Raw genomic sequence first — 21,652 nt, 5'->3', positions numbered from 1 at the left:
ATGGGGGTCACCGATCCGTGCATTTCCGGCCCAATGGCTGGAAGCGTGCGTTAAATGCCGCTGTCAGAGTTTGACAGGGGCATTTAACTAGTTAATAGTGATCCGCCCACGCCTCTTGCGGGCACATGTCATGAACATCTCGCCAACCATTATGCATGTTGGTGGATCAATCATGCTTTGGGGTTGTGTGCAGCCAATGGCACAGGGAACATTTTACGGGTAGAGGAAATAATGGATTCAAGGGGTTTTTCCCATGCACAAAGTACTTTTTAATGAATAGATCTTGGAAGAAAAATAAGTTCCACGTATGGATGTATTAATAAAATATGTTCCTGTGCTGAGATGATCTTATAAATGTGCCCCTGCTGTGTACTGTGCAATGGCTGTGTCTGATCATACCACATCACCTGGGCAGGGGAGTAAACAAGAGTATACAGACATTACAGCCCAGGATTGTAAATGATTTTATTTTTTTAGATTTATTTTTTTAAAGATTTTTAGACACATCCAATTATGGTTCTTATTTTTATTAAAAGATCTGTTTATTAAAATTAACTTTGTTCATGGGAAAAACTGCTTTAAGAGGGTTGTTTAGACAAAAAGAAAAGTTGCCCAACCGATTGGATCTAATGCTGCTCAAGTCATGGCCACTGCAGTGATTTCCAGGGCGCAGCAGTCCTGCCTCTGTTGGAGCAAGGACTCTTTATCCTGATCAGACCACAGATGTGTGTTCTTTTAATGTTGCTTAGATGGAAAAATGAAGGCTTAGCAATAGCTAGTTTTTTTTTTTTTTTTATAAATAACAGGTCCATGGCCGTATCTACACCTAAACTGCATACCTAGTCTGTACTGACTTCTAACCATAAGAACTTGTGGGAATTTAACGCTGGAGTTGGGTCACTTGCTCTTGGCTTGAATGTCAGGTATAATTGTGTATCATTGGCATAGCCGTAGAATGCCAGACCGTCGTTCTGGATTATTTTGCCTAATGGTAGAAAGTAAGTTGCAAACCACGTTAGAACGAGAACCCAGAGAGTATGAGGAGCCAATAGATACTTTGTGGCCTTCCACCCAGGAAGGAAATGAACCAATGGGAAACTATACCATCAATTCCATAGGATTCTTGAATTGGTATTCCCATCTCCGAGATCCTATTTCAGTATTTGCGAGGTGTAGTACTAATAGTATTAGTAACTACCCCCAATTAGATATTCTGTATCTTGTTTTTTAGTTATATTGCGTACCTCATGTGCAGGGTATTGGTCACTCAGGTATCCATTACCGCCACTATGGCGTTCCTGGCCGCGCTTGCGCAGTTGGAAAGTAGCTCCCTGCACGCCACCTCACTCCTGCACTGCACATTATCAATGGCCAAGCTCTAGGCGGGTTCTCTCCTCATATAGATCTTCCAGACAGGACAGCTATGCAGTCAACATCGCCTCCATTTGTCAGAGCCTTGTGATCAGTTTCCATTATAGGCAAGTTGGAAGAAAACATAGATCCTTTCTGAGAGGACGAGTGAAGTGATGTCTTGGCACACCGTGAGAAGCCTGGAGATGCTCGCAGGTATTTCTCATACACAGAGTTGTCACATCATATTGGGGTACGCCGTGATACCGCATTAATTAATAGTACAAATCTGCTTATTACACTCATCGAGTTGACCTATTTAATTAATTATTTGGGTAGAATTTTACTTTTTTTTTTTTTTAAATAATTTGCATCCTTGTAATATGGTCACTGGCAAAATACCATAAAGAACAAGGACCCCTAAAATATATCTTTTGTCAGAGCAAAGCTAAAATCATGTTTCAAATTTAGGACAAATGAAATAAATCAAATATAGGGAGTGGGTCTGAATCAGGGAAGAAAAAAATATATATATAAAATATGTATCCTACTAGGTCACTGTACTGAGTCGTGCCTGGCAGTGGAGGTTGCACCCTTAGTTTCTGCGGTATGGCGCCCCCACTCTTGGCGGCTTTCCCTGAAGTCCCTATTAATCCCTATCATGGAAAAAATGTCCCAATACACCCTGTTACCCGTGAAAAAAAATATATTAGTGAACTAGCGTAAGCCCACCAATAGTGGTGTCATAAGTCAATGCAAGATAAAGAAAGTTGTCCCACTCCTATTAACGATAGTCTCAGATAGGAGAAGGGAAAACTGGATTAATATGGTCACTGCTAATGGTGTCTGGCTAGCCTGCGTAATGCTCCATACATTCCCTTCCATTAGCCTTGATGATATTGGACGGATCCAGCCTTTTAAGTCCCCAGAAACGTTAGGCTAATGTCTGCCCAATACACCAATATCGACTGGTCATCTAATGTGTATTGGACCCGCTCAACTCTCCCCCAGTAGATGATATTCGAGAAAAGGAGTATCCATCCTGCTTAAATTTAGGGGCCAAAACCTTAGTCCGGGCTGTCCATCCTGTCTCTCATAGAGCACACAGGAGCGCTAGGACGTACCCAGTGCCCCTGTGCATGGAGGACTCGGGAGGGAGAGATTCGCCGTATTATCTATGTAACTATGGTATAGATGGAAACCATGGTACAAGTGTGGACCACCACTAATTTAGTATCTTCTGACCTTTGAGAGAAAACCTAGCTCGCTATTTATGATATATCTGTGAGTGAGAAGGCAAAAGTGACAGTGATTTTTCTGTATCTTCTGATCCTTAGGTGAGTTTTTGGATAGAGTACGGCGGAAGAATCATCAAAATATCACAGTGCTGGATCTGGGTTGTGGGAAAGGTGGAGATCTCCTGAAGTGGAAGAAAGGCAGAATTGATAAGCTTGTGTGTACAGGTATGATGTGGTGATGATCTGGTGAAAGCCGCTTTTATCTTCTCTGACCATTACATTACAGTTCTCTTCTCTATTCTCTTCTACTAAGCCATCGTTGATATCTTTTCAGATTTTTTTTAAATCCATGTTCACTATTTTTCCTATTTTAGGGACTGATCAATTAAAAAGATTTAAAGGTAATTTTTTACCAGGTTTTTGCTATATTTTCTGAGAGCAGCACGATTTAAGGACAGACACCCTGAATCCAGCGATGTATCATTTACCGGGCTGCTTGCTGCAGTTTTTATGAAATCCCTGTTTTATCTGCTGCAGATCTACCAGTTCTCTGAATGGCTGAGCTTTTTGTAACTCCGTTCACACCACTGATTTAGTACCTTTCTGTGTACACTGTGCATAGGCAGAAAACTGCAATTCACTGGTGGGAGTGGGGTTATATGGAGGTCATGAATACAGAGGACTACAAAAACAGTAATTTAATCAACCATACATCTGTCTATACATTATACTGCTCTCAAATAGGTAGTAGAAAGCTGGTGACAGATTCCCTTTAAGCTACTAGGTCTCACTTGATCTCCTAGTAGATTTGTCTCTTAATTATTAAATAATCTCTTTGACCTTATGGCTGGTGTACTTACTTTGAAAATCAATTTTAGAATCCTGGTGTTAGAAATGTTATAATAAACTTAAAAGTGAGAGAGTTGATAAGTTGTAATAGATGTTGTCTCCTCTTCACCCAGCCAAAGTGACAGTTGTAGCTTGTTAGGAAAAATGCTGTTAACCTTCAAGTTATTAACCTTCAGAAGCCGTCCGGCCAGGAGGAAATGAACTTTCTTCCTCCCGGCAGTCTCGGGCTTTCAGTCATAGATGCACAGGTGCAGTCACTGCTCAGCTCAGTGGAGGCTGTAACCACGCTCCGGCACTGACTGACAGCTGGATCTGCAGTGCATTAGTATAGAGCCAACTGTCAGTCCGTGTCGGGCATGGTTACAGCTGCCACTCACGATTTGTGGTGACTGAAGCTGCGCCTCTGAGTGAAATCCTGATTCTGCCGGGAGGATTAAAGGTAATTTTCTCATTGCAACTGGGTTTTCATTGCTGAAACCACACAGATTTAGAAATATAAAGCCAGAGAAGTATATATAAAATCTCTTTTTACCGTTTTTACCACAGAAAATACTGGAATGTTAGCAAAGAACAAAAAAATGTGGTTTTAAAACAAAAAGATAAGATAAACTTTTATCTCTGACTGGTTCCATTTAAACGTTCAGAACCAGGTTAATCGGACATAGATGATGAGAGTAAGTTCAACGACATCATCAGGTCTAAGATCTATTACATACTCTATGCAGTTTGTATTAGGATGACCAGATAGCAACCAAGCTTGTTCCCAGTATGTAACCAGGTGCCATTGTAAACTTGCGGCACAGGGTTAAAGCTCCTGCAATCTAGCATGAGCAGGTCTTCCCTCCAGCTGTCAGACACAGCCAAGGACTGTGGGGAGAAGACAGATGTGGTTTATTACTACTTCTGTCTTCTCCTTTGCCAGCTACACACGTGGTCAAAATTGTTGGTATCACTCGTTTAATGACAGAAAAACCCACAATGGTCACAGAAATAACTTGAATCTGACAAAAGCAGTAATACCGTATATACTCGAGTATAAGCCGACCCGAGTATAAGCCGACCCCCCTAATTTTGCCACAAAAAACTGGGAAAACTTATTGACTCGAGTATAAGCCTAGGGTGGAAAATGCAGCAGCTACCGGTGAATTTCAAAAATAAAAATAGATGCTCCATACTGTTCATTATGGCCCCATAGCTGTGCCATATAGTGCTCTGCACCGTTCATTATTGCCCCATAGCTGTGCCATATAGTGCTCTGCACCATTATTGCCCCATAGCTGTGCCATACAGTGCTCTGCACCATTATTGCCCCATAGCTGTGCCATACAGTGCTCTGCACCATTATTGCCCCATAGCTGTGCCATATAGTGCTCTGCACCATTATTGCCCCATAGCTGTGCCATACAGTGCTCTGCACCATTATTGCCCCATAGCTGTGCCATATAGTGCTCTGCACCATTACTGCCCCATAGCTGTGCCATACAGTACTCTGCACCATCCATTATTGCCCCATAGCTGTGCCATACAGTGCTCTGCACCATTATTGCCCCATAGCTGTGCCATACAGTGCTCTGCACCATTATTGCCCCATAGCTGTGCCATATAGTGCTCTGCACCATTACTGCCCCATAGCTGTGCCATACAGTGCTCTGCACCATTACTGCCCCATAGCTGTGCCATACAGTACTCTGCACCATCCATTATTGCCCCATAGCTGTGCCATATAGTGCTCTGCACCATTACTGCCCCATAGCTGTGCCATACAGTGCTCTGCACCGTCCATTATTGCCCCATAGCTGTGCCATACAGTGCTCTGCACCATTATTGCCCCATAGCTGTGCCATATAGTGCTCTGCACCGTTGCCCCATAGCTGTGCCATATAGTGCTCTGCACCATTGCCCCATAGCTCTGCCATATAGTGCTCTGCACCGTCTATTATTGCCCCATAGCTGTGCTGCTGCAATAAAAATAATAAAACACATACTCACCTCTCTTGCAGCTCCTCGGCGCCATCTTCCCGGCGTCTCTCCGCACTGACTGATCAGGCAGAGGGCGGCGCGCACACCATATGCGTCATCGCGCCCTCTGACCTGCACAGTCAGTGAGGAGAGACGCCGGGAAGATGGAGACAGCGCCCGGCGTGTGGAACGCGGACAGGTGAATATGCGATACTTACCTGCTCCCGGCGTCCCGCTCCTTCCCCCGGACAGCTGGTCTTCGGTGCCGCAGCCTCTTCCTCTGACAGCGGTCACCGGCTCCGCTGATTAGAGAAATGAATTATGCGGCTCCGCCCCTATGGGAGGTGGAGCCGCCTATTCATTTCTCTAATGAGCGGTCCCACGTGACCGCTCAGGGGAAGAGGCTGCGGCACCCGGAGACCGTGGGACGGGCAGGGGGAGCGACAGGATCGCCGGGACTAGGTGAGTATGCCTCAGCGCCCTCTCCCCCTCACCCGCCGACCCCACCGCCGACCGTGACCCGAGTATAAGCCGAGGGGGCACTTTCAGCCCAAAAATTTGGGCTGAAAATCTCGGCTTATACTCGAGTATATACGGTAAATAAAAAATCTATGAAAATGAGCAAATGAAAGTCAGATATTGCTTTTCAACCATGCTTCCACAGAATTTAAAAAAAAATAAAACTCATGAAATAGGCCTGGACAGAAATGATGGTACCCTTAACTTAATATTTTGTTGCACAGCCTTTTGAGGCAATCACTGCAATCAAAACAATTCCTGTATCTGTCAATGAGACTTCCGCACCTCTCCACAGGTATTTTGGCCGACTCCTCAAGAGCAAACTGCTCCAGTTGTTGACTTTAAAGGACTATTCTGCTTTGACATTTCCACAAACACTGCAGCTTGCAAAATCCTAACAGTGTAGTATCCACAGTGCTAGAATTTGGCTCCGCTTGCCAGTTTGAGCGGCCATCACGCGACTGTATATATCCTTATTTGCTAACCTTGGGTCATGTTTCGGATGGGTTGTAGTACAGAAAGCAGATGAGAAGTTAGTGACTTATAGAAATAAACATGTCTGTTCGCTGAGGCCAATCATGGATTTCTAGAAAATTCACATTCTGATGGGCTGATTTTTTTCAGCCAATTAAGGTGCAAACCTAGACAGTCTTAAAATGCACCAGATTTATCATAGGGATTCATACTGGATGCATGCTGTACACCACCTATTCGTTGGCTTACTTTGTGCTATAAATTTGTGCCAAAATTAGTACAGTGGCATGTAAAAGTTACGGCACCCCTGGTCAAAATTACTGTTATTGTGCACAGTTAATCAAGTTGAAGGTTAAATGATCTCCAAAGGGAGTAAAGTTACAGATGACACATTTCCTTTTTTATTTTAGGCAAAAATATATATATATTTTCATCGTTTACAGTTTAAAAATTACAAAAAGCAAAATGGGCTAGTGCTAACGTTTGGGCAACTTGCATGGTTAGCACCTAGTGGCATCCCTTTTTACAAGTATCACAGCTTGTAAACGCTTGTTTGTAGCCAGCCAAGAGTCTTTTAATTCTTGTTTGAGGGATTTTCCGCCTTTCTTCCTTGGAAAATTCTTCCAGTTCTGTGAGATTCCTGTGTTGTCTTGCATGCACTGCTATTTTGAGGTCTAGCCACAGATTTTCAATGATGTTCACATTATGGGACTGTGAGGGCCATTGTAAAACCTTCAGCTTGCACCTTTTGAGGTGGTCTATTGTGGATTTTGATGTGTGTGTATAGAATCATTATCCATTTGTAAAAACTATCCGCTTTACAATTTCAGCTTTTTTTTTTTTTTTTTTTTTTTACACAGATGGTGTTATGTTTGCATCAAGAATTTGTTGAAATTTCATTGAATACATTCTTCCCTCCTCCCTTGAAATGTTTCACATGCCATTGACTGCAACACAACCCCAAAGCACGATAGATCCATCCCCATGCTTAATGGTTGCCGAGATGTTCCTGATATTCAATGCCTTTTTTTCTTTTCACACATACCTTTGATCATTGTGGCCAAAGAGTTCTATTTTAACCTCACCGTTCCACAGGACTTGTTTCCAAAATGCACCAGGCTTGTTCAGATGTTCTTTTACATACTTCTGAGCCTGAATTTTAGAGTGAGGACAGAGGAGAAGTTTTCTTCTGATGACTCTTCCATGAAGGCCATATTTGTGCAGGTGTCTCTGAACAGAAGAACAATGTACTACAACTCCAGAGTCTGCTAAGTTTTTCTGAAGGTCTTTTGCAGTCAAGCAGGGGTTCTGATTTGCCTCTCTAGCAATCCTGCGAGCAGCTCTCACTGAAAATTTGCTTGGTCTTCCTGACCTTATCTTCACCTTCACCGTTCTTGTTAATTGCAATTTCTTAATTGCATTTTGAACTGAGGAAAAGGCAACTTGAAAATGCTTTTCTATCTTCTCATAGCCTTCTTCTGCTTTGTGGGCTTCCACCATTTTCAGAGTGCTAGGCAGCTGCTTAGGAGAACCCATGACTGCTGTTTTTTTTTTTTTTTGGCTTAAGGTTAGAGGAGGCTAGGTTTTTATAAAGCTGGGCAATTTTGCATCACTGGGCCTCTCCTAACAATGATGGTGAACAAGCCATAACTCTAGCAGGCTAATTAAGGTCTAATTAAATCTCCCAAGGGTGCCCAAACTCTTGCAACAGCCAATTTCCTTTTTTGTAATTTTTCAAATGTAAATATATATTTTTGCCTAAAATACAAAGGAAATGTGTCATCTTTAACTTTAGGCCTATTACAGATCATTTCATCTTCAACTTGCTTAACTGTAATTTTAACCAGGGGTGCCCATACTTTTACATGCCAGTGTATGCCCCATTGTGTCTGTAGCATTGTGGCATTTGCCATGGTCCAGGAAAAGCTGTTCTCACCTGAAAGCATTGCAGCATATGCCTGTGGTAATAGAACACTTACCCCGTGTATTCTGGCTGATATTTATTGATGCTGCCCGTTACCTGTAGAAGCCTTATTTCACATTTTTACTTGTGATTACTTTGGATGTGTGACACTTCCCAGATTTGTGCACCTTTTGTATGTATTTCCCCATCCTTTATTTGTTAGCCACTGTTCTGCTGCTCTTATATTTGCAGGTAGCAATGATGAGGCACATTTTACAGCTCTTTGTTTTTGTAAGAAAGTTCTTCATTGTGTATGGTAGCCCGCAGAGAATATTAATTATGTACGGATCGGTTTTCACACCAGTGTGCACCAGGCGGTCGCCATTGTTCCGAGACCTAATCACTTCTACCACTAATTAGCTGGAGTCGTAGACCAGCTTTGGATTATAACAAAACACATGCTGCTGTCGCCTTTGCTAAGGTTCATTGTATTTGTTTAATCATCTTTACAGATATAGCAGAAGTTTCAGTCCAGCAGTGTGAGCAGCGGTACTCCGATATGAAAGCACGCAACCACCGGGACTATATTTTTGAAGCGGAGTTTGTAACTGCAGATTCTACAAAGGTGCACTTTATTTTCATTGTTTAGGGGCTTAAGAATGGGGAATTAACTTGGCATTCAGTTTGATAATTACTCAAGGAGAACAGGGAGCGGAGCTAAAATCAATGTCTCGGTCACTTCATTGGGAGACACAGGAACCATGGGGTGAATATGCTGCCACCTAGAGGCCGACACTAATAATATATTTTAGAAACAAAAAACCCCCAAACTACTGAATCCTCCCCATCAGCTTACACCTGGGCAGCCGACACCCAGTTATACAGTTTAGCTTGGTGTCATTCGGAGGCAGACATGGGTCTGCGTAGCCTTAGGAGCTAACCTTTTCCTCTTTCTTCCTTCTGCAGTACTGCATGGTTCCCATAGCCCCCTATTATTTGACTGAGATGTAAAGATTTTTGGTACTCACTGTAAAATCTCGCTCGTTGCCATTATTGCGTGACCTAGTACCCTCCCTTCTTATGAGGAGTGGTTTTATTCTTTCTACTGCCTAATTGTCGGCTGCCCAGATGTATTGTTAGTGTCAGCACATTAACCCATGGTTCATGTGTGCCCGAGTGAAGGCCACGAGAAAGAGTACCAAAAATCTCTATTTTCTGATTCTGTCAAAAACCAGAATTGTGCCATCCTCTACTGATGAATTAGTCAAATTTAATTCCATTCAGCACCGAGTCCTATAGGAACGTGTAATAAAAACTCCTTCAGGCCAGTACTGCTGATCGCTTTTGAAGGTATTGGCCTCTGACATTGCACACCCCTCACTATCGGCTGCAGTCAGCTGCTGGCACATATTATTTTACTACCCATTCTGACAGATGTCGGCTACCATGTCCAAGCACGTCAGACTTTGTATTTTTCCTCTGGTACCATTGTTTATTTTGCCCCCCTCCCAATAATAATAATAATGTCCATTTTTAACCCTTTCCCAACCTCCGCCGTACTAGTACTGCGGAGGTCGGTACCCCCGCTTTGATGTGGGCTCCAGCGCTGAGCCCACATCAAAGCCAGGACATGTCAGCTGTTTTGAACAGCTGGCATGTGCCCGCAATAGCGGCGGGTGAAATCGCGATTCACACGCCGCTATTAACTAGCTAAATGCCTCTGTCAAACGCTGACAGCGGCATTTAACTACCGCGTCTGGCCATCCGGCCAGAAATTAGCGCATCGCCGATCCCCGTCACATGATCAGGGGTCACCGATGTATCGGCATAACAACCAGAGGTCTCCTTGAGACCTCTATGGTTGTTGGTGTCGGCTTGCTCTGAGCGCCACCCTGTGGTCGGCGCTCAAAGCAAGCCTGTAATTCAGCTACATAGGAGCGATCTATGCATCGCTCCTATGTAGCAGAGCCGATCGAGTTGTGCCATCTTCTAGCCTCCCATGGAAGCTATTGAAGCATGGCAAAAGTAATAAAAAAAAAATTTAAACGTTTAAATCACCCCCTTTCGCCCCATTCAAAATAAAGCAATAAAAAAAAAATCAAACCTACACATATTTGGTATCGCCGTGTTCAGAATCGCCCGATCTATCAATAAAATAAAAGGATTAACCTGATCGCTAAACAGCTTAGCGAGAAAAAAATTAAAAACGCCAGAATTACGTTTTTTTTGTCGCCGCAACATTGCATTAACCCCTTTCTGACATCGGACGTATTATCCCGTCGAGGTGGGGTGGGCCCATATGACCACCGACAGGATGGCACATTAACCCCCGGCACACTGCGATCAAACATGATCGCAGTGTTCCCGGCGGTATAGGGAAGCATCGCGCAGGGAGGTGGCTCCCTGCAGGCTTCCTTGAGACCCCCAGAGCAACGCGATGTAATCGCGTTGCTCCGAGGGTCTCTTACCTCCTCCTCCCTCCAGCAGGGCCAGATCCAAGATGGCCACGGCACCCGGGTCCTGCAGGGAGGTGGCTTCACTGCGCCTGCTCAGAGCAGGCGCCGGGAAGCCTCCAGGAGCTGTTCACGTCAGATCGCCGATCTGACACAGTTCACAGCAAAGTGTCAGATCGGCGATCTTACACTATAACATCATGCAATGTTATAGGGCAATGTTATAGTGTAAAAAAAAAAAAATTCACATGTGTAAAAAAAAAATCCCAAAAAAAAAGTATATATAGTTCCTATAAATACATTTCATTATCTAACTAAAAAAAAAACAATAAAAGTACACATATTTAGTATCGCCGCGTCCTTAGCGACCCGACCTATAAAACTGTCCCACTAGTTAACCCCTTCAGTGAACACCTTAAAATAAAATTAAAAAAACGAGGCAAAAAACAACGCTTTATTATCATACCGCCAAATAAAAAGTGGAATAACACGCGATCAAAAAGACGGATATAAATAACCATGGTACCGCTGAAAACGTCATCTTGACCCGCAAAAAACGAGCCGCCAGACAGCGTCATCAAAGAAAAAATAAAAAAGTTATAGTCCTCAGAATAAAGCGATGCAAAAATAATTATTTTTTCTATAAAATAGTTTTTATCGTATCAAAGAACCAAAACATAAAAAATAATATAAATGAGGTATCGCTGTAATCGTACTGACCCGAAGAATAAAACTGCTTTATCTATTTTACCAAACGCGGAACGGTATAAATGCCTCCCCCAAAAGAAATTCATGAATAGCTGGTTTTTGGTCATTCTGCCTCACAAAAATCGGAATAAAAAGCGATCAAAAAATGTCACGTGTCCGAAAATGTTACAAATAAAAACGTCAACTCGTCCCGCAAAAAACAAGACCTCACATGACTCTGTGGACCAAAATATGGAAAAATTATAGCTCTCAAAATGTGGTAACGCAAAAAATATTTTTTGCAATAAAAAGCGTCTTTCAGCGTGTGACGGCTGCCAATCATAAAAATCCGCTAAAAAACCCGCTATAAAAGTAAATCAAACCCCCCTTCATCACCCCCTTAGTTAGCGAAAAATTTAAAAATTAAACAAATTTATTTATTTCCATTTTCCCATTAGGGTTAGGGCTAAGGTTAGGGCTAGGGTTAAGGCTACAGTTAGGGTTGGGGCTAAAGTTAGGGTTTGGATTACATTTACGGTTGGGATTAGGGTTGGGATTAGAGTTAGGGGTGTGTCAGGGTTAGGGGTGTGGTTAGGGTTACCTTTGGGATTAGGGTTAGGGATGTGTTTGGATTAGGGTTTCAGTTATAATTGGGGTTTTTTCACTTTTTAGGCACATTAGGGGCTCTCCAAACGCGACATGGCGTCCAATCTCAATTCCAGCCAATTCTGCGTTGAAAAAGTAAAACAGTGCTCCTTCCCTTCCGAGCTCTCCCGTGTGCCCAAACAGGGGTTTACCCCAACATATGGGGTATCAGCGTACTCAGGACACATTGGACAACAACTTTTCGGGTCCAATTTCTCCTGTTACCCTTGGGAAAATACAAAACTGGGGGCTAAAAAATAATTCTTGTGGAAAAAAAAAAAGATTTTTTATTTTCACGGCTCTGCGTTATAAACTGTAATGAAACACTTGGGGGTTCAAAGTTCTCACAACACATCTAGATAAGTTCCTTGGGGGGTCTAGTTTCCAATATGGGGTCACTTGTGGGGGGTTTCTACTGTTTAGGTACATTAGGGGCTCTGCAAACGCAATGTGACGCCTGCAGACCAATCCATCTAAGTCTGCATTCCAAATGACGCTCCTTCCCTTCCGAGCTCTGCCATGCGCTCAAACGGTGGTTCCCCCCACATATGGGGTATCAGCGTACTCAGGACAAATTGGACAACAACTTTTGGGGTCTAATTTCAACTGTTACCCTTGGAAAAATACAAAACTGGGGGATAAAAAAAAAATTTTGTTGAAAAAAAAATTTATTTTTTATTTTTATGGCTCTGCATTATAAACTTCTGTGAATCACTTAATGGGTCAAAGTGCTCACCACACATCTAGATAAGTTCCTTAAGGGGTCTACTTTCCAAAATGGTGTCACTTTTGGGAGGTTTCAATGTTTAGGCACATCAGGGGCTCTCCAAACGCAACATGGCGTCCCATCTCAATTCCAGTCAATTTTGCATTGAAAAGTCAAACGGTATTCCTTCCCTTCCGAGCTCTGCCATGCGCCCAAACAGTGGTTTACTCCCACATATGGGGTATCGGCGTACTCAGTACAAATTGTACAACAACTTTTGGGGTCAATTTTCTCCTGTTACCCTTGGTAAAATAAAACAAATTGGAGCTGAAGTAAGTTTTTTGTGAAAAAAAAAAAGTTAAATGTTCATTTTTTGTTAAACATTCCAAAAATTCCTGTGGAACACCTGAAGGGTTAATAAACTTCTTGAATGTGGTTTTACGCACCTTGAGGGGTGCAGCTTTTAGAATGGTGTCACACTTGGTTATGTTCTATCATATAGACCCCTCAAAATGACTTCAAATGAGATGTGGCCATAAAAATAATGTAATGAGAAATTGCTGGTCAACTTTTAACCCTTATAACTCCCTAACAAAAAAAAATGTTGGTTCCAAAATTGTGCTGATGTAAAGTAGACATGTGGGAAATGTTACTTATTAAGTATTTTGTGTGTGACATCTCTGTGATTTAAGGGCATAAAAATTCAAAGTTGGAAAGTTGCGAAATTTTCAATATTTTCGCAAAATTTCCGTTTTTTTTCACAAATAAACGCAGGTAATATCAAAGAAATTTTATCACACTCATGAAGTACAATATGTCACGAGAAAACAGTGTCAGAATCAGCGGGATCCGTTGAAGCGTTCCTGAGTTATAACCTCATAAAGGGACAGTGGTCAGAATTGTAAAAATTGGCCCGGTCATTAACGTGCAAACCACGCTTGGGGGTGAAGGGGTTACAATAACGGGCGATCAAAAGAGCGTATCTGCACCAAAATGGCATCATTAAAATTGTCAGCTCAGCACGCAAAAAATAAGCCCTGACTCCAGATCAGGAAAAATGGAGATGCTATGGGTATTGGAAAATTGCACAATGTTTTTTTTTTTTTTTTTTTTTTTTTTTAGCAAAGTTTGGAATTTTTTCTACCACTTAGATAAAGCCTAACCTAGACATGTTTGGTGTCAGAGCTCGTAATGACCTGGAGAATCCAAATGTTAAAAAATTGGAACGGCACCAAACACAGTACCTTAACAAAGTGCACGCATCCCCAGCCAGCAATCTCAGAAGGCTCCTTGTAGTAGTAGAAAAAAAGGGGGAACAGTACAGCAGACTTCCATAGAAAAAAAAAGTGATGTATTTGCCCAAATAGCGTGGCAATGTTTCGGATACAATCCCTTATGTCGCCACGCTATCTGGGCAAATGCATCGGAGGTCAGACGGCCAGAACTCACTGCGCCTGCCCCACCCAGTACTAAACAGCGCAGGCGCCGGATTTCATTGGAAAATAGAGCGGAGGGGGCGGCGCCCGGCGCCGAAGAAGATTTGAATGACGGCAGTGTGGCGTGTGCAACAGGGGGGTTAAGACCTGCCTCCAGGGCTAAAGACAGGTATTTTGGCGAAATTATAAAACGCTTTATTTCTCCTACTCCTCATTGGGGGACACAGGACCATGGGTGTTATGCTGCTGCCACTAGGAGGACACTAAGTAGACAGAAAGATTAACTCCTCCTCTGCAGTATACACCCCTTCACTGGATACAATTTCAACCAGTTCTTGCTTAGTGTCTGTAGGAGGCACTTGGGTCTGTTTTCAGACCCCAACTTTCTTATTTTAATTTTAATTTTGATTTTTCTGTAAATTTTTATTTTTTATTCAACGGAGTGAAGGGGGCGACGGATCCTTTTTTATGGGACCCGCTCTCCCCCGAACCAGCAACAGGCGAGCACGGCGAGTATACCTCCCCGTCCCTCTCCTGCGACGTATGGCGCACGAAAAGCTTGCGCCGGGGCAACGGTTCCTATACGGTCCCGATTTAACCCCCCCCCCTCCCGCCTGCAATAGAGTATTGTGCTCAGGAGAAAATGCAGCTGGAGGGGAAGATGTGCCGCACAAACCCCTCTGATCAGACGAGGATGCTTCAGCTCTCCATCCCCATCCAGGGTGCATGGATTGAGTTCACACCCTCACACACTGCAGATGTGAGAACCGGGGAGCACCGCGGCTGTAAGTACATTCCCCCCTGCTCCCCCGTGTGCGGCAGTTGTGCGGCAGTTAGGCGGTCCGGGTCCCTGGGGAGAGGCGCCGCCGACCGGGGGTTGGCGGTGCTGGGCGGAGGTTCAGAGAGCTCGGCCGCGGCCGCACATCGCCGGCAGGCCCCAAAAATTTAGTCCCCGACTTCTTCAGCCGGAGTAGGCCACAGTGGGTAAAATCCCTCTCGCGGCCGTAGCTCCGCCCCCTACACCGGCGCTTCTCGCCTGGGACGAGAAGCGCCCTCCAAATCTCGGGGGCCATATTTCCACAATCTCTCTGCACGGAGCCCACGCTTCTACAGCGCTCCACCGCCATATTTCTCCCTGGGGACACAGTCTGGACCGTGGGTAAGCTGCTTCAAGAAGGCTTAACCCCCTTCCCTGCGTATACTGCCCGCTCTGTTCCAAAGGCACTATGTCTCAATCCAAGGAGACCAAAAAGGGTAACAAAAAGCACACATTGTTTTTCACTGTATGTGCCACTTGCAATGCGGCCCTGCCCCGTGCCTACAGTAGCCGACTGTGTGCGGATTGTGCCTCGCCCTCTGTGCAGCCGCCTCTTGCCGCCGCTGGTACTGTCGCCGATGCCGCAGCCGTCGACCCTGTAGAGCCTAGCCCCGCTGAGTGGGCAGCCTCTCTGTCACGATCTGTGGCTTCCCTAGCCAGGGCAATTGACTCCCTCAGGGGCCCCTCTCCAGGTCGGACCGCGGAGGATTCAGACGACGGTACGGATCCGTCTACCAGCAGGGGGCGTACCCGGTCACTTTCTACCCGGGGATCTAGAAAACGTGTTCACGTTTCATCCCCTGCCCATGAGCTAGCGGACCCTTCAGTGCCTGCAAGCTCTGCTTCTCGGTCCCCTTCCCCGACCTCTGATAACTCTGAATATGAGTCCGACATTTCCTATGTTCAGGACTCCCCCTCCTCTCAAGAGTCTCTCGACTCTCTCATCGAGGCGGTCAACCAGACCCTGAAGGTGACTGAGGACTCCGTATCGGAACCCGAACACGTGGTGTCTTTTAAAAGGACTAAACGTGTTCAAAAAGTTTTTGTCACTCACCCTTACTTTAAGGAGATTGTACAAAAACATAGGGATCACCCAGATAAACGTTTCATGGGACAAAGGTCCATTGAGGCAAAATACCCTTTTTCTCGGTAATTAATCAAGGACTGGCTGCAGTCTCCCTCAGTGGACCCTGCTGTATCACACCTCGCGTCCAAGACCATCCTGTCTCTTTCGGACGGTTCCTCCGTTAAGAACCCCTCTGATCGCCAGATTGATTATCTGGCTCGTTCCGCCTTCGAGGCCACAGGAGCGTCTCTCTTCCCATCCTTCGCCGTCTCCTGGGTGGCGAAGGCTATGGTCTCCTGGACCGAGACTCTTTCCTCTACCATCCAAGCCAGTGACTTACCTCCAGAAGCCAGCATCCTGGTTAACCAGATAGTGCAGGCTGGAGACTTCATAGTCAACGCCTCTATGGACGCAGCCAATTGCGCTGCACAGGCAGCCGCCAATGCAATCTCCATCAGGAGAGCCTTGTGGCTCAGGGATTGGCGAGCAGATTCGGCTTCCAAGCGTTCTCTAACAGCCCTGCCTTACCAGGCTGGTCGGTTATTTGGAGAAAAATTGGACCAAATGATCTCGGATGCTACCGGAGGAAAAAGTAATTTTCTCCCCCAGAAAAAACCTACCCGGCCCTTTCGGTACCAGCAGCAACCTCCATTTCGGCCTTTTCGGCCCAATGCCAACTGGTCTTCTACATCCTCTACCTCCGCATCAGGACGTGGTTCGCGCGGTGGCCGCGGCACCCAGGTCTCTTACAGACCTAATCGCACCTGGAGACCCAGACCTAAACCACCCGGGTCTAAGGGATCCACATCCCATGGATCCTCCGCTCAATGACTCCTTGCAACAGCCGGTGGGCACCAACAAAGTAGGCGGACGCCTGCTCTTGTTCCGCCAAGCCTGGCTCTCAGTCGTTTCCGACGAGTGGGTCAGAGAACTGGTGTCCACCGGATACAAAATAGAATTTTCCTCCCCCCCTCCTACGCGCTTCTTCCAGTCTTGCCCTCAAAGGTCAAAAGCCACTGCGTTTCTCCAGGCAATACGGGCACTACAAAGGGATGGAGTCATCATTCCGGTTCCCCTAGAACAAAGATTCAAGGGTTTCTATTCGAATCTATTCGTGGTCCCAAAGAAGGACGGATCACTACGTCCGATACTAGACCTGAAGCTACTAAACAGATTCGTAAAAATCCGACACTTCAGGATGGAGTCCCTCCGTTCTGTGGTCGCGTCTATGGAAACAGGAGAATTCCTGGCATCCATAGACATCAAGGATGCCTACCTGCACATACCAATCTTCCCTCCGCATCAGCAGTTCCTCCGCTTCGCTTTTCGCGGGGAACACTTCCAATTTGTGGCCTTGCCCTTCGGTCTCGCCACCGCTCCCAGAGTCTTCACGAAGGTCATGGCGGCTGCCATGGCCATTCTTCATTCCAGGGGAGTGGTGGTAATTCCGTACCTGGACGACCTACTGATAAAGGGTCCTTCCTACCCAGCGTGCAAAGAGTCCGTCGTTCTCACGGTGGATACTCTTACTCGCCTGGGATGGAAGATAAACTTTGAAAAATCTTCTCCAATTCCGGCTCAACAAATCTCTTTCCTGGGGATGATACTGGACACTTCCCGCGGTCTGGTCATACTCCCTCAAGACAAGGCTTTGGCCTTGCAGCAGGGAGCTCAGAGTCTTTCCCGTCCAGTCTCCCACTCCATTCGTACCAGCATGCGAGTTCTCGGGCAGATGGTAGCTGCCATGGAAGCGGTCCCATTTGCGCAGTTTCACCTCCGTCCCCTGCAGCATGCGCTACTGTCGGCTTGGGACGGCAACCCGTCCTCCCTCGACCGTCGATTCATCCTGTCCCCACGGGTCAGGAAGACCCTCAGGTGGTGGACGCTGAAGTCCTCCCTAACCCAGGGAAGGTCCTTTCTCCCAGTACGGTGGCTGGTGGTGACCACCGATGCCAGTCTCATAGGCTGGGGAGCAGTCTTCAACCATCACACAGCCCAGGGGCGGTGGTCCACTCAAGAGTCTCGCCTTGCCATCAATATCCTCGAGATTCGAGCTATCAGGCTAGCATTGTTCCAGTTTCACCGCCTTCTGGCAGGTCACCCAGTCAGAATCCAGTCCGACAACGCCACGGCCGTGGCGTACATCAACCGTCAGGGCGGAACCCGCAGCAGGTCGGCCATGCTCGAGGTGTCTCACATTCTTCATTGGGCGGAGTCAAACCATTCGCCCATCTCGGCGATCCACATTCCAGGTGTGGAGAATTGGGCGGCGGACTTTCTCAGCCGCCAGGGCCTCGCCTCCGGAGAGTGGTCACTTCACCCGGAGGTCTTCCAGCAGATTTGCCATCGCTGGGGGACCCCGGATGTGGATCTCATGGCTTCCAGGATGAACAACAAGGTTCCTCAGTTCTTTGCTCGGTCCCTCGACCCACGGGCCCTCGGAGTAGACGCCCTGGTCTTGCCTTGGCGCCAATTCCGCCTCCCGTACATTTTTCCTCCTCTTCCCCTGCTACCGAGGGTCATCAAAAAGATCAGGGCAGAGGGGGTGCCAGTGATTCTCGTCGCGCCAGACTGGCCGCGTCGGGCATGGTACGCCGAACTGGTTCAGCTGGTAGCCGATGTCCCCTGGCGTCTTCCAGATCGCGTGGATCTTCTCTCGCAGGGCCCGATTTACCACCAGAACTCAGGGGCCCTGTCTTTGACGGCTTGGCCGTTGAGTCCTGGATTCTAGGCCAAGCGGGTTTCACTCCCAAGGTGTCCTCCACCATGATCAGAGCCAGGAAACCTGTTTCCATGCGCAGTTACCACCGTACCTGGCGAATTTTTTTCTCATGGTGTGATGCTCAGGGACGATCTCCTCTGGTATTCTCTATTCCTTCCATACTAGAGTTTCTTCAGTCTGGACTAGAGTCGGGACTTGCCCTTAGCTCCCTAAAGGGTCAGGTTTCGGCTTTGTCAGTCCTTTTCCAGCGGAAGATTGCCAATAGGTTGCCGGTGAAAACTTTCTTCCAGGGAGTTTCCCGTGTGGCGCCTCCCTACAAATCGCCCTTGGATCCGTGGGATCTTAATTTGGTTCTCGGAGCTCTTCAGGAGACTCCCTTCGAACCGCTACAGGACGTTTCCTTGACCTTCCTTTCCTGGAAGGTAGTCTTCCTTGTAGCCATTACGTCCATTAAAAGGGTTTCGGAGTTGGCTGCACTCTCCTGCCGCCCTCCCTTTCTAATTTTTCATCCGGACAAGGCGGTATTGAGGACCTCTCCCACCTTTTTGCCCAAGGTTGTCTCTTCTTTCCACCTCAATGAGGAGATTGTTCTGCCTTCGTTCTGCCCGGCACCAGCCCATCGCATCGAAAGGGCTCTACACACTCTTGATGTGGTGAGGGCTCTTCGTCGGTACGTCTCAAGGACGGCTCCCTTCCGCACATCGGACGTCCTGTTCGTACTTCCAGAGGGGCCCAGGAAGGGTTCTCCCGCTTCAAAGGCCACTCTGGCTAAATGGATTCGGTCAGCCATTCCAGAATCCTATCGTGTCAAAGGTGTTCCTATCCCAGAGGGGATCAAGGCCCATTCTACTCGGTCGGTGGGCGCCTCGTGGGCCATTCGGCACCAGGCGTCAGCACAGCAGGTCTGCAAGGCTGCGACGTGGTCCAGTTTGCACACTTTTACCAAGCATTACCACATTCATTCTATCTCTTCTGCAGACGCCGCCCTTGGCAGGCGCATTCTGCAAGCGGCAGTACCTTAAGCCGTAGGCCAGTGGTACATGGGGTATTAGCATATTGCTCCCCACCCAGGGACTGCTTTTGTACGTCCCATGGTCCTGTGTCCCCCAATGAGGCGTAGGAGAAAAGGAGATTTTTGTATACTCACCGTAAAATCTTTTTCTCCGAGCCACTCATTGGGGGACACAGCACCCACCCTGTTAGCCTGTTTTTTGGCTTGTTGTTACTTCTTGGTTTTGACATAGTTTGTCTTTGTTCATGCTCCTACTGCTTTACTACCGAACTGGTTGAAATTGTATCCAGTGAAGGGGTGTATACTGCAGAGGAGGAGTTAATCTTTCTGTCTACTTAGTGTCCTCCTAGTGGCAGCAGCATAACACCCATGGTCCTGTGTCCCCCAATGAGTGGCTCGGAGAAAAAGATTTTACGGTGAGTATACAAAAATCTCCTTTTTGGCTTTAACTGCACCAATAACTAAAAGCCACCTTGTCAGAATGCAGCATTACTGCTGCACAAGGTGGCTCTTTTAGTTTCTAACGGCTGGAGGGGGTGACAGTGTCCCTTTAACTGAGAATGACATAATGAAGGGATTGCGCACACCTGTCCATGAAATAGCCTTGGAGTCAATTGTCCAATTACTTTTGGCCCCTTTAAAAACAGGGTGGCATATGTTAAGGAGCTGAAACTCCTAAACCTTTCATCCAATTTTAATGCTGTCTCTGTCCAAATATATATGGACCTAAATGTATATATATACGGGGGGGGGGGGGGGAATATATATATATCTATGTATGTATGTATGTATGTATGTATATATATATATATATATATATATGTATATATATATATATATATATATATATATATATATATATATATATATATATATATATATATATATATAATATACACACAGTTAGGTCCATATATATTTGGACACAGACAACATTTTTCTAATTTTGGTTATAGACATTACCACAGTGAATTTTAAACAAAACAATTCCGATGCAGTTGAAGTTCAGACTTTCAGCTTTCATTTGAGGGTATCCACATTAAAATTGGATGAAGGGTTTAGGAGTTTCAACTCCTTAACATGTGCCTCCCTGTTTTTAAAGGGACCAAAAGTAATTGGACAGATTAAATAATTTTAAAGAAAATGTTCATTTCTAGTACTTGGTTGAAACCCCTTTGTTGGCAATGACTGCCTGAAGTCTTAAACTCATGGACATCACCAGAAGCTGTGTTTCCTCCTTTTTGATGCTCTGCCAGGCCTTCACTGCGGTGGTTTTCAGTTGCTGTTTGTTTGTGGGCCTTTCTGTCTGAAGTTTACTCTTTAACAAGTGAAATGCATGCTCAATTGGGTTGAGATCAGGTGACTGACTTGGCCATTCAAGAATATTCCACTTCTTTGCTTTAATAAACTCCTGGGTTGCTTTGGCTTTATGTTTTGGGTCATTGTCCATCTGTAGTATGAAACGACGACCAATCAGTTTGGCTGCATTTGGCTGGATCTGAGCACACAGTATGGCTCTGAATACCTCAGAATTCATTCGGCTGCTTCTGTCCTGTGTCACATCATCAATAAACACTAGTGACCCAGTGCCACTGGCAGCCATGCATGCCCAAGCCATCACACTGCCTCCGCCGTGTTTTACAGATGATGTGGTATGCTTTGGATCATGAGCTGTACTACACCTTTGCCATACTTTTCTCTTTCCATCATTCTGGTAGAGGTTGATCTTGGTTTCATCTGTCCAAAGAATGTTCTTCCAGAACTGTGCTGGCTTTTTTAGATGTTTTTTAGCAAAGTCCAGTATAGCCTTTTTATT

The 21,652-nt window shown here is 45.7% G+C and overlaps 1 protein-coding gene across 1 annotated transcript in view; it reads left to right on the top strand.

Annotated features, from left to right (window-relative positions):
- The window catches only part of RNMT (RNA guanine-7 methyltransferase), a 59,390-nt gene that overhangs the window by 19,659 nt on the left and 18,079 nt on the right, over positions 1-21,652 (top strand). Inside the window, exons 4-5 of the mRNA XM_077270129.1 lie at positions 2,688-2,813; positions 8,805-8,917. Coding sequence (XP_077126244.1) covers positions 2,688-2,813; positions 8,805-8,917 — 239 coding nt within the window. The remainder of the gene's footprint in view (positions 1-2,687; positions 2,814-8,804; positions 8,918-21,652) is intronic.

The sequence above is a fragment of the Ranitomeya variabilis genome, chromosome 6 (assembly GCF_051348905.1).
Source record: "Ranitomeya variabilis isolate aRanVar5 chromosome 6, aRanVar5.hap1, whole genome shotgun sequence".
Taxonomy (NCBI): domain Eukaryota; kingdom Metazoa; phylum Chordata; class Amphibia; order Anura; family Dendrobatidae; genus Ranitomeya; species Ranitomeya variabilis.
The sequence above is the reverse complement of the archived record's forward strand: the minus strand, read 5'-3'. Positions and strand labels throughout refer to the sequence as shown.